This window comes from Amblyraja radiata, chromosome 11 (assembly GCF_010909765.2).
Source record: "Amblyraja radiata isolate CabotCenter1 chromosome 11, sAmbRad1.1.pri, whole genome shotgun sequence".
Taxonomy (NCBI): Eukaryota; Metazoa; Chordata; class Chondrichthyes; order Rajiformes; family Rajidae; genus Amblyraja; species Amblyraja radiata.
Window position 1 is genome coordinate 36,976,688 of NC_045966.1, and position 14,408 is coordinate 36,991,095.

The 14,408-nt window shown below is 41.6% G+C and overlaps 1 protein-coding gene across 1 annotated transcript in view; it reads right to left on the bottom strand.

Moving 5' to 3' along the window:
* Positions 1–14,408, bottom strand: part of LOC116978386 (histone-lysine N-methyltransferase NSD2-like) — a 115,334-nt gene that overhangs the window by 51,858 nt on the left and 49,068 nt on the right. The window contains exon 7 of the mRNA XM_033029504.1: positions 1,636–1,786. Coding sequence (XP_032885395.1) covers positions 1,636–1,786 — 151 coding nt within the window. The remainder of the gene's footprint in view (positions 1–1,635; positions 1,787–14,408) is intronic.

Genomic DNA, 14,408 nt, shown 5'->3' on the forward strand with positions numbered 1-14,408 from the left:
GATTCCATGTAGTAGGTATGTTGCAAAGCCTACCTGAAGCGTCTTTGAAAATCTGCCGCTGCGGGTGTGCGCGATTTTGGCGCCGTTTAGAGGGGGCGGGTTTAAAACACGATTTTCTCTAGGCTGTTCAAATCGAAGATGTTCAGCCTAGTTAATTATTAACGAAAAATCGCTGGAAGACCCCGTCGCAAAAGCTATTATTAGGTTTAAAGGCCTTGAATAATAGTTATAGTAGTTTAAAAATCAATCTCTAAACCCGCGACCGCCAGCAACCGCAGGGTCTCATAAAGCAAACCACAGAAGGTAGGTTGTATATTTTTACATTAAAAAGGGCTTCTAAAGATCCCTTTATACAAAGTTTAATATTGCGAGTAGCTCATTTTGGGCCCATTATATCGCGCAGTATTTTTCTGGGCATTTGGGGCACAAATCTACCGCAATGTGAACGTTCTAAACCAGCGCGTTCCACAGAGACCAGCGATTTAAATGGGCATTTATTTACAGCAATTAAACACTGAATTCCTTACATTTGGCCTATAAATTAATGTAAATGAGATTTAAAAATCATGTTTTATTGTGAATTATTTGTGAATATTATTTGGACATTTAGGCTATTTAAAAATGTTAATCATTTATTAAGAAATGGATAGATGTTTAGATCTAGTAATTGAAGTCTGAAATTAGCTACAATTAGGTAACTAACTAATTATATGCTTTAATTTCAGGTCATCCAAGTAAGATTATTTTATATTTGTTTCAGAATGCTTCAATCTATGATAACTGAAAATTTCATTCAGTTCTCTTAATTTTTAAGAAAGTTATGGGCTTTTGACTGTTCACGATCACAACTTTTTTGTTATGTCCATAGAAAATCAATAGGGAACAAGATGCTCATTTCCGAGTATGAAAATGGCCATAACTTTTTAAATACTTGAGATATGAAAGTGAATTAGGTGTCAACTTAAACTTATTTTTATGCTTTATCTGATGGGATAAATTACAGACTTGATTTTTAAAATCTCAAAATTTTGTAACATTGCTACATGTAGCTTCCCTGCAGTAATCAGACACCATTGCCTTTTAAGAACAACCTTTCATTTTCACCACAGATGGCCAACAAGCAATCACTACTACTAATGGTCATAGAGTTATACAGTATGGAAATAGACCCTTCGGCCTAACTTTCCCATGCCGACCAACATGCCCCTTCTACACTAGTGCCACCTGCCCGCAATTGGCCCATATCCCTTTAAACCTATACTATCTATGTATCTTTCTAAATATTTTTTAAACGTCATGATATGTATTCTGTTAAACAAAGTTGCATACAATCCGAAAATAAAACAAACAAAATAAAACATGACAAAAATAAAATTATTGCTATGATAAAGACTTTTGAAAATCCTGTGGGGAAAAAAAACACTGTTATTGAGTCGGAAACTTTCTAGCCCCTAAGAACCATCTTCCCCGTTGAGACAAATGATTTTATAATACAATTTATTCTAACGCTAGCCTTCTTAAGAACATAACCATCACCTTACAGAAGAACTACCTGTATTAAAACAAGATAAATTTCTGCCACATTTTCATAAAGTTAAACAGTTTGATGCTAACCACAAGTTTTGGAACTCTTACCTAATGGAAAGGTGTGTTTCAGTTCTGTAATACTGGACTGTGCCTGTTCCATTCTTTTCCACAGTTTAGGTTCAGTTTTCTCTTCAACATCGTGGGTGAGTACCAGCTCATCCATTTGTTGGATACAATGGTCTGCATCCTGTGTTCGTATCTGTGAATAAAGAAGAAAAAAAGAATATAGAAACAAGGAACTGCAGGTGCCATTTTTTTTACAAAAGGATGCAAAGTGCTGGAGTAACTCAGTGGGTCAGGCAGCATCTCTGGAGAACGTGATGACGTTTCGGATCTGGTGCTCTCTTCAGACTGATTGAGGAAGGAGGCGGGGGGGGGGGGTGGTGTTGGACAGCTGGGAGAGAGGAGAGGCAGGGCGAAGCATGGAAAGTAATAGGTGGACACAGGCAAAGGGGTGGGGTGTTGATTGGCAAATGGTTGGAACAAAGGCCAGAGATTAAAGCAGAAATTGTGAGACAGAATGATCTGCGTTGGAATGGTCAGACTCATCATGCAACGGTGAAAGCGACAGGTGTCCTAAATTTTCGGAGGCGAAACTTTCATCATTGTTCAACCTGTCAAGGAGAAGCTTCACCCTCGTTAGACCTCATTTGGACTATGCAGTTACAGCATGGGACCCATACACAAATAAAAAAAATTCTTCCATCGAACGTGTCCAAAGACAGGCAGCTCGATTTGTTACTAACACCTATGAGAGAGAAGCGAGTGTTACCAAACTTCTGATTTCTCTGGGGTGGAACCCTCTCCAAGACAGACGTGAAGCTCACCGTTTGACCTGTTTTTACAAAATGTTAAATGGTCAGCTCGACATAGATTACAAGACCTACACCAAACCCAAACCAATTAGGAGCAGACGAGGGCATTCGATCCAATTTGTGATTCCAGCTACAAAGACAGATGTATACAGCAATTCGTTCTTACCCCGCACAATTAAAACATGGAATAATCTCCACCCTACTATAGTTACCCAACCAGATGCAACTAAATTTAAAGTAGCTCTTTCTTCCCAATAACCCTTTCTGGCTTAAGTCCTCCCTCCACCACCTCCAGTTTAAATTCCATTTGGAATATTTTGGAGGACCACAAACCAAGAACCAAGAAAGATTGAAGATTTCCAAATTGTGAAGCCAGAGTAAGCAATGTAGGAAGAGGGGAAGGGGTGAAATAAGTGTGTCCAGGTGGGACACAGGGGAAGGAGTGTTAGAGGTTACGTAAAATTAGATAATTCAATGTTCATACCATTGAGGTTGTAAGCTACCCAAGCAGAATATGAGGTGCGGTTCCTCCAATTTGTGTTTGGCCTAACTCTGGCAATGAGGCGGCCCATGACAAAAAGGTCAATATGGGAATGGGAAGATGAGTTAAAAGGGCTAGCAACCGGGAGATCCAGTAGGCCTTGCCAGACCGAGCACAAGTGTTCGATGCAATGATTGCCAAGTCAATGCTTGGTTTCGCTAATGTACAGGAGGTCAGATCGGGAACACTGGATACAGTGGATAAGGTTAGCAGAGGTGTATGTGAGCCTCTCTCATCTATAAGGACAGCTGGCATACCTGGATGGAGGCGAGGGAGGTGGTATAAAGACAGGTGTTGCATCACCTTCGGTTGCAGGCGAAAGTACCTGGGGAAGGGGTGGTTTGGGTTGGAACGGATGAATGAACCAAGGAGTTGTGGAGGGAGCAGACTTTGCGGAAGGCAGAAAAGGGCGGAGAAAGATGTGATGGACGGTGGGATCACGTTGAAGGTGGTGGAAATGTCGGAAAATTATATGTTGGAAACGGAGGGTGGTGGGGGTGCAGGTTAAGGACCAGGGGAACTCAATCCTTGTTCCATCTGAGGGGAGGGAGAGCTAAAGCAGTACTATGGGACATCGTGGAGATTGAGGTGAAGGATCCATCTAAGACAGTGGGGAAAAATCACATTTACTAAACATAGAAAATAGGTGCAGGAATAGGCCATTTGGCCCTTCGAGCCAGCATCGCCATTCAATATGATCATGGCTGATCATCCAAAATCAGTACCCCGTTCCTGCTTTTCCCCCGTATCCCTTGATTCCATTAGCTCGAAGAACTAAATATAACCCTCTCTTGAAAACATCCAGTGAATTGGCCTCCACTGCCTTCTGAGGCAGAGAATTCCACCGATTCACAACTATCTGGGTGAAAAAGAAAGAGGACATCTCGGATGTCCTAAAATGGAGAGCCTCATCTTGAGAGCAAATGCAGTGGAGACGGATAAATTGAGAGTGAGCGTCAATTAGAGTTAGAAATAAAGAGTCTAGGACCAGAGGTCATTGCCTCAGAATTAACGGATGTTCCTTTAGGAAGACGAGGAGGAATTTATTTAGCAGAGGGTGGTGAATCTGTGGAATTCATTGCCAGAGAAGGCTGTGGAGGCCAAGTCAATGGATATTTTTAAAGCAGAGATAGATTCTTGATTAGTACGGGTAGCAGGGGTAATGGGGAGAAGGCTGGAGAATGGGGTTATGAGGGAAAGATATTGGATGGCTGAGTAGATTTGATGGGTAAAATGGCCTAATTCTGCTCCTATCACTTATGAACTTTGCAAAAGTCAGGGTGGGAGGAAGTGTGGTCCAGATAAATGTGGTAGTCAGTTGGTTTGTAGTAGACGCCAGTCAATAGTCTGTCCCCTGTGATAGAGACAGAGAGACCAAGAATAGAGAGAGAGGTGTCAAGAGATCATCCAGATGAATTTGAGGACAGGGTTGAAGTTAGTGGTGAAGTTTATGAAATTAACGAGTTCTTCAGGGATGCAGGAGACAATCCCGATGAAGTTGCCGATGTAGCGCGAGTGAGTTGGGGGATGATACCAGTGTACACCTGAAACAAGGACTATTCATCGTAACTGACAAAATGGCAAGCATAGCTGGGGCCCATGGCTACACCTTTATCTAGCAGAAAGTGAGAGGAATAAAGAGAGAAGTTGTTGATGGTGAGGACAAGTTCCGCCAGGCGAACAAGAGTGTTAATAGACTTAAATTCATTGGGTCTCTCTTTGAGGAAGAACCGGAAGTACTTGAGACATTCCTGGTATGGGATGGAGGTGTACACTGGCATCTTCCCCAACTCTTTCTCCAACGTTTGACATCTACAAAAATCAGCCATGGTTATCAAATTAAACCTAATTGTGCACTAAAGATTATGTTGCCAAATTCAGCAAACTTATTTATTTTGGTTCTGCAGCTGCTAAAGCACAGAAATTTAATAATAAATCTAAATCGTACATCTTTAAAATGTTTTTGCCATATTAAAAATCTCCGATTGAATAGCACAGCAAAACCTAGTAGATTAGAGAAGAATGCTATTGTTAAATTAACCACCTCCACTCAGTCTATCACATATTTTATTTCGACAAACCAGTGAATAAGCTATCATTCAAGAAAGAAGAAAAATTATTTTGTAGGATCATCTTAATCCAATAGTGAGGAAAAATGTGCTAAAATAATTCAGTAGTTATAATCAAGCTTCAGAAATCTAAACAAAAACTGCAGGAGTCTATCCAGATCAACGAAAGGAAAAGGTGCAACTATTAGTTCAGAAATGAAATAATTTGTGACAGCATGTGACAATGGGATCCCATTGAACCAGCATCAAAACTGAAACAGTAGGATACAGAGGAAAAATAAAGAAGAAAGGCAAGTAGGAATTGTTTTAAGGATTCCAATAGATAAAGTAACCTAGACCTTTATATAACTCAGGAAATCAGAGTTGCATTTAATAAAGTTAATATAATAGCCAAGAAGACTTAGTGAGACTGAAAGCTTATAAATGCACAAGACTGGATAGAATTTGGTGAATGCATTGGATGTTACCTTTAAAATTGTAGATTCCAGTTATGATACATTGGAAGATAGCAAATGTAATCTCAATATTAAATACAGGATGGAGAGAAGTCAGAGTCACATAGCACAGGAACAGGCCCTTCGGCCCAACTTGCTCAAAGCGACGAAGATGCCCCATCTACGATAGTCCCACCTTCCCGTGTTTGGCCCATATCCCTTCAAACCTTCCTTATCTTGTACCTGTCCAAATGTATTTTAAATTTTGTTATAGTACCTGCCTCAAGTATCTTATACCCCTCTAAATGATCACCCCATAGCCTCTTGCACTCTAAGGAAGAAAGTCCTAGCCCTCCCAGTCTCTCACTATAACTCAGGCCCCTCAAGTCCTGGCAACATCCTCCGAAATCTTCTCTGCACTCTTTCTATCTTAACAACATCCTTCCTATAGCAGTGGTGACCAAACCTGAAAACAATACTCAAGTGGCCACACCAATATCTTGTACAACTGTAACATAACATTCCAACTTCCTGCCCAATCTATCTGCTCGTGATACCATTTTCATGGATCTATGTGCCTGCATTCCTAGATCTCTCTGCTCTACAACACTCTCCAGGGCCCTGCCATTCACTGTGAAAGTCCTGCCCTGGTTTGACTTCCCAAAATGTAACACCTCACACTTATCTGCATCAACCATTCCTCCGCCCATTTGCCCAGCTGATCACGATCCTGCTGTAAAGTTTGATAGCGATCTTCGCTATCTACAATACGACCCACGTTTGTGTCATTTGCAAACTTATTAATCATACCTTGTACATTCTCATCGAAATTGTTAATATTAACCAAAAACAGCAATGGGTCCAGTGCCGATTCCAGAGGCACCCCACTAGTCACAGGCCTCTAATCCAAATACAACACGGCACCATCATCCTCTGCTTCCTTTCTAGTAGCTTATTCTCTATCCAGTCGGCTAGCTCTCCCTCGATCCCATGCAATCTAACTTTCCAGAGCAGCCGACTATATGGAACCATAGCAAACACCTTGCTGAGGTCCATACAGATAACGTCTGCAGCTTTCCCCTCGTCAACCTTTTAAGTTACTTCTTCAAAAAACTCAAATTCGTAAGACATGATCTTCCACATACAAAAACATGGTGATTATCCCTAATCAACCCCTGCATATCTCGTATTCCTCAGAATCCTCTTCAGTAGCATGCCTACCACAGATGTTAGGCTCACTGGTCTATAGTTCCCAGACTTTTCTTTGAAACCCTTGTTAAATAAAGGCACAACATTAGTCACTCTCCTGTCTCCTGTCTCACCCATGTCTAATGATGGTGCATATATCTCAGCCAGGGCTCCTGCAATTTCTTCTCTAGCCTCCCAGTGCCCCTGGATATATCTGATCAGGCGTAGATTTATCTACCTTTGACATTTTAGGATATCCAGCACCTCCTTGACCATGATACGACGTCCCCAAGACTGATCCTTTAACTGTCCCAAGTTCCCCAGTCTTCATGTCCTTCTCCATAGTAAAAACAGAGGAAAAATACTCAAATACTCACTCTTCTCTTGCAACTCCATACAGAGGTGGCCACTTTGGTTACTGAGAGGTCCTACTCTCTCTCTCTCTCTCTTTACCCTCTTACCCTTATTGTTCATATAATTTCTTGGATCTTCCTTAATATTATCAGCCAGAGCCAAATCCTGCTCCCTTTTTGCCCTCCTGATTTCCTTCTTTTGGGCCTGTCCCACTTAGGCGATATTTTCGGCGACTTGACTTGACTGTCATAGTCGTAGCAGGTCTCCGAAAAACCGGCGACTGGACCCCCCTAGGACAATGTCTACAACAACCTACCACCTAGTTGACGTCAAGCTATGGCAAGGTACCGACAACCGTCGACCCATTAGGACGTCCACCTACGACCACACCTATGACAATCTACGTCCACCCGCGACAAGCTACGACAGGGTACGACCCTTTCGGCGACAACTGAAGACAATTCAGTCGCCGGTACCTGTCGCTGGTTGACGTAGGTAATCGCCAATGGAATTCACCGAAGTCAGCACTGGCGACAACCTACGCCATCCTGGCGACATAACCTACGTCAGGCTTATGATCGTTTTGAACATTTCAAAATCAGCGGCGACCAGAAAAAAGGTACGACTCTTTGGGCGACTGAGGAGGCCATACAGGCGACACCCTGGCGACAGCCTAGTCGCCTGTAGTCGCCTAAGTGGGACAGGCCCATTAAGTATGCTCCTCAGTTCCTGAAACTCCTCCAAAGATGCACTTGATCCCAGCTGCCTGTACCTGTTCCATGCCTCCTATTTCCTTTCCAGAGCTTCAATTTGTCTCGTCATCCAAACCAGAGGATGTAGAAAACACAATTTTCTCACATCAGAATGCAAGAATTTGTTATCAAAGAAGTGGCAACGGGGCATTTAGATCACAATATGAAGATTAAAAAGAGACAATTTGACGATAGAGAATTAGCACCTGATATTTCTAGAAGATTCTTTTTTTTTTTTGTTTATTTTATTAGAAGTTAGTACAATACAAAACAATACAGTGGGACCTAATTTTAGGTGCCAACTATGTCATAACGTAATTATACATTCTATGTACAAACTCTAGTTTTATGTTTTTGAAAAGAAAATAAGAAAGACAATGATCTATGCCGGGACCTCCGTTGTTTGCAATTTTTATTTCTTTCATCTATCTTTTTTTTCTATATATACACAAACAACTTGGATGTAAATGTGGATGGGTTTGTAAGTTTGATGATGACACCAAAATTGGTAAAGTTACAGACAGCACGGAAGGCTGTCAATGTACATAGATCAACTACAGAACTGGGCGGAGAAATTACCGATGGTGTTTAATCTGAGCAAGTGAGGTGTTGCACTTTGGAAGGTTAAATGTAACCCCTTTACAGCCTTGGGCTTGTTTTTCATTTTGTAACAACAGTCAACCTATTGTAAACTAATTGGATTAAATGCAGAAAACAATACCCAAGTTGACAGGATAAGAAAAGGGTGAGAATGATATCAGAAATTTGAAATTGTAATATTTTCAGTAGTTTGATACAGAAACTATTAAAGGTGAAAGTGGTTTATTTGTGATCAGTGCCACCTGTCAAAACATGAATTCAAGTTGCTTCCCACCAATCCTGTAGAATCAAAGAGTTCCACAGTGTGGAAACAGGCCCTCACCTCAACATGTCCGCACCGACCAATGTCCCATCCACACTGGTCCCACCTGCCTGAGTTTGGCCCATACACCTCTAAACATGTCCTATCCATGTACCTGTCTAATTGTTTCATAAACGTTGCAACAGCACTTTTAAATTAGGGGTTATTTTTAAGATCAGTTACGTTGTTTGAATGTAAAATAGTTTTTTTTGCCAAATTATGCTATCAAACATACAAAACCACAAATCATTGTGGCATTCATTCTTAATCACAAACCATTATTGTCTTGCTTCTGTTTTTTTGCAATAATTTGCAACCCTATCACGAACAAGATTGTAAATATATACTAACATATGTGTTTTTCATATGTCAAGTTAAAATATCAGTTACAGATGGTTAAAGTAACACGTATTACTTGCATGCCCATCAGAAGTGATCTAGATTGTGAATGTGGCCCTCCAAACATTGGGGTTTAAGAAAAACTGGCTCTGCTGTTACAGCGTTAACTACCACAAACAGCACCCAATGAATTTAATGTGACCAGTGCCATCAACTACTTACTGTTGTCGAAAATGAACTGAACGCTCTTAATGAGTAGATGTTATAGAAACAGAAAATAGGTGCAGGAGTAGGACATTCGGCCCTTCGAGCCAGCACCGCCATTCAATGTGATCATGGCTGATCATCCATAATCAGTACCCCTCTCCTGCCTTCTCCCCGTATCTCTTGATTTCTCTAGCCTTAGAGCTCTACTCTATCTAACTCTCTTTTGAATGCATCCAGTGAATCGCCCCCCACTGCCTTCTGAGGCAGAGATTTCAATCACACAGCAACTAGAATTATGGAACTGTACTGTCTATGCAGACAGAGGAAATTCATTGAAAAGCTGTCTGTGTTTAGCAACGAGAAACTAGTTGGGCAAGGTTTGTTTTCCTTGGATCAGATAAGGTAGAAAGGGCTGATTGAGGCATCCAAGTTTTGAGGAGCATTGATAGAGTGGATGGTGAGAAACCTTTCTCCCCTAGCAAAAGGTATGGGTTTAATGTGTGAGGTGGGAGATTTATAGGGGATTTAAAAAAATATTCTGCCAGAGGATGGCTGAAATCTAGAATTCACTGTCTAAGGGTGTGGTGAAGAGAGGTACTCAATCAACGTATAATACATTTAAAAATGAATACTTAAAACACCATGGCATAGGTGGTTATTAGCCAATAGCTGGAAAATGCAATTGGTGTAGGGTAGGTTCTTGCTGGCCAGCATGCAGAAGGTTGGCCAAAGGCCTGTTTCCACACTGTACAACTTCACAACTCCTGCTTTTACTTTTTAGCAGGTAAATACCCAATTATAGGATACAGTACGGTGGAGGTATTGCAATGCTAAAACTGTATCACAATTTTCCCATCACGTAAATCAGTGTCATCTGCACAAGTGTCAAGAAATGAGAATCCAAAAATATAAATGGTGTTGATTTAAATTTTCTCCAATAAAAAGTCCGTGAGGGTAAATTTAATCTCAAACATTTGAGTGGTGATTTGTGAATTAGATAAGGGCATATTTCCATAACCCAAACAGCTAGGGCGCACAGTGGTGCAGCGCCAGAGACCCGGGTTCGATCTTGACCGTCTGTATGGAGTTTGTATGTTCTCCCCGTGACCACATGGGTTTTCGCTGGGTGCTCCGGTTTCCTCCCATATTCCAAAGACGTACAGGTTGTAGGTTAATTGGCTTCTGTAAAAATGTAAATTTCCCCTAGTGTGTAGAATAGTGCTAGTGTATGGGGTGATTACTGGTTGGCGTGTACTCGTGGCTGATGGGCTCTTTTCTGCACTATATCTCTAAAATCTAGAGTAGAGGTTTTAAGGCTGGAGGAGGGGGGGGGTCACTTACATAAGATTCAAAGTGATCTATGATTGCTTCTGTTTTCATACAATGCAATAAATTGAGGGTTTTTTTCTCGTTGCCTGATTAGTAGTGCATGAGATTGGCGAGGACATGTAACTTCTGCTGACACCCTCAATAATTCCTGGACTACTTCATGTCATCTCTTTGTCATGATTAACATTGTCAGAATCAGTTAACAAAAATGGGAACATCTCCATTGTTGAGACACGGACTTCTCTTCATAAATTGCTAGAAATGATCACTGCATGTTCGTTAATATGGAGAAAAAGTCGATTCCTTACTTTTTTTGCCCCTTAGACCTGACGGGGATCCAATTCAAGCAGTTACATTCAAGATTTGGCGATCTTGGCCAGAAGTGCAAAAGCAAATACGAATAACAAATATTTATTATTTTAATGTTTTCATGCTCTCTGAGTCCATGTGCCTGTGATGCTGTTGCTAGCAAGTTTTTCCAATTGTACCTCTTCTTCATCAGACAACAAAAAATTACCTGCTGTCCATTGCTGCCGTAAACAAATACATTGACATCCCACTTGGCTCCAAACTGTAAGTTGTTGACAGAAAAGAAATCCTCTAAGCCGCAGGCCATTTCTTTTGCTTCATGATTTCAAACTGAAAGGGACCATGCCCCACAATGGCCGAGAGTGTTGATGGATCACAATTTGTTTTAGCACAACATAAAATGGAAATTTACAGGACAATTTTCTCACCTAGGTGGGGTTAGTATCTGAATGTAGTGGGCTGACAGGCCTGTTTCTATGCTATGGATTTGGGTAGAAAGAGACAAGAAAAGGATGAAATATGTTCCTAAGTTCCTAAATATGTTCATGAGAACTCTGTTAATCAGTATAGTTCCAGCCTAATAATTAAGAGGTATTGCTGGAATCTGTTTGGATGGAATAAAGTAGATTACAGCAAGGGAACATATAGAAGAGTGATCATTGCTTTGTAAAGTTTAGTTTAGTAAATACAAACAGAGGAGGGCCAATTTCAATGCTTTTAAAACTGATTCCAATTTATTCTATCAATAATATTTTATAAAAGAGAAACTGCTGGAAACAACTCCAGGATTTGCAGTGGAATGAGCCGAGACATGAACGATGAAATTTAATGCCAAGAACTTGAAGTAATACATTTATATGAACAGCTGATATAATTAGTGCCTTGATTACCCCACTGCAGTAACTACCAAGTCGCCTTTGACTACAGCATCACTGCACTGATCCTGAGTTATCAGTATTCTGTATACATTTTAGTTTGAATCATATTTTCTGCCATTCACTTTTAGTTATACAATTTGCTAGTTTCAACTTGATCCTTTCCACATTTGTACGAGTTAAGTGACATTTATTAGGGTTTGAATCAATGCATTTAAATCTTTTTGCACCGTACCAATCTGTAGTCTCACTGTTTTGCATAAATTTTAGTACTATCTGCAAACTAATCACTCATTACCAACAACACTGACTAGTTCAGTAATAAAATGCAAATACTAGTATAACATTGATCCCTGGAGAACAATACAAGTCTCAAGGGTGATACACTACTGTCGACTACTTTTAGGTAGCAAGAATACAGCCAATTCTTAATCTATCCCATCAAGTTCTCTTTGATATCACAAAAGGTGGTGATATTTTATGATGTAACCTAATGCGAAGTGCACTTGAGGCAGATCCTTTCTACCCTTGACATGCTGTCTCTTCCTATCCCATTACTTTGGCATGGTCTACAGAAGGGGCCTCCAAACCTTTCAGCATGAGGGCCACATTATATATTTGGCACATTTTTGGGTGCCGTAGGACAAAATAAAGAAATGTCAGTTTTATAAATTTAATTAACTCAAAAAAGAACTTAAGTAAAACAAATGGAAGAAATTCAAAACAAAACTTGTAGCCACTCACCCACCCACCCACCAGTGTCGCTGACCTTCACTGTCTTCCCGGGGCTACCGGTGCTACTGCCACCGACCCGTATTCTACTCCAGCCCCCCCCCCCCCCCCCCAAGGGCCTCCACCAGCGACTCCGCCGACCCTCGGCTCTCCACCGGCCACCAGCAGGCCAGAGCCGTCACCTGACCAGAGTTCCAGGCTCAGCACCAGATCCACAACCTCCATGATGCAGACAGCACGTGGTCTGACTCTGCTGGGTCCTAGTGGTCCTCCCCTCCTACAGGGAACCTCAGTAGTGATGCGTCTTCCCCTCCCCCCCTCTTTTAACCAGGTTACCCTGACCACACACCCGCTAGTTAAAATTCCCCAGTTTATTTTGGCTTTTTTTTTTTTAAAACAGAGGTGCCGGAGCAGCGCTCCGGTGAGCTCCGGCAGCACTACACTCCTGGGCATTAGTCACGTATAACTAACGGTAACCTGTCAGCAGCTGCACACAAACCCTCAAGTTGATAGCCTACGGCAAATTGACGTGTAAGTTCCCACGCTACCACAGAACACGCTAAATAGCCCGCCGCAAGAGGTTGCTGTGGGCCGGTTAAGATCTCGTGATGGGCCGGATGTGGCCCGCGGGCCATTGTTTGGAGACCTCTTGTCTACAGCAACACAGAATGTCTTGTGTACCATGTCCCATGCTGACAATAAAGGCATTTAAGTGGACTCTGGGGCTCTACCCAAGCTCAAATCTCTCATTTAAACCAGTGAGTATAAATGTCTTTAAAATTCAAATTCTCAGAATCTACCAGGACTATCAAAAATTAAACAAGAAATAAGAGACTAAAAACAATTAAAACCATCTAAATTAAACAAAAAACCGTCATGTGCCTCTTTCCAGCAGCTGAGGCAGAGCAGCAAATAAGTGGAAAGCAAAGTACAAAATCAATGAGGATTTATTTTCTACCATCAGAAGTTGAACATGGAGTGGAAGAGCAGCCATCTTGGGATTTTTTTTATTTATTTTTTTTAAGTGGAAAATAATTGATTTTCTGCTAGTTTAGCATCCCTATGACCACATCTGCAGCAAGTGTTGGTTGATCAAAGAACAGGCTCAAAGTTGATGGCCTGGAATCTGAGCTTCAAACACTGCAGCACATCAGGGACAGGAGAATGACCTCGATGCTGCGTTTCTGGAAGTAGTCACACCTGAAGAGTAACTACTTCCAATTTGGTCCGTGGTCAGGAGTGTGTGACTGCAAGTGAGGCAAGCAGGGGGATACAGGCAGAGGCAGTTAGAGGAGCCTTGGCCCTTGAGCGTGTCAAGCAAGTTTGAGATTCTTAATCCATGTGCAGACGATTGTGGGGGTGAGCAATCTAACCATGGCACCGTGGATCAGGGTGCCATTCAAGGGGGAAGAGAGTGTAGGAAGGAACTGCAGATGCAGATAGACACAAAATGCTGGAGTAACTCAGCGGGACAGGCAGCATCACTGATGAGAAGGAATGGATGATGTTTTGGGTCGAGACCTTTCTTCAGACTGATGAGGGAAGAGAGTTTTGTTTATTAAGATATAGTGAAAAGCTTTTGTTGTGTGTCAACCAGTCAGCAGTAAGACAATACATGATTACAATTGATCCATTCGCAGTGTTGCCTGCCTGGTGCCTGGGTTCGGGACATCTGAGTGGGAGGGGAAAGGGATCCAGTCGTTGTGATTCATGTAGGTACCAATGACGTAGGAAGAACAAGGAAAAAGCTCTACTGAGGGAATTTGAGCAGCTAGGGACTAAATTGAAAAGCAGAACCAAAAAGCTAATAATCTCTGGGTTGCTACCTGAGCTACAAGCAAATTGGCATAGGGTTAAGAAGATTAAAAAGTTGAACGCATGATTCAAATATTGGTGTGGAAGAAGTGGGTTTGAATACGTGGGACATTGGCCTCTGTATTGGGGAAGGAGGAAGCTGTTCCGATGGGATGGACTCC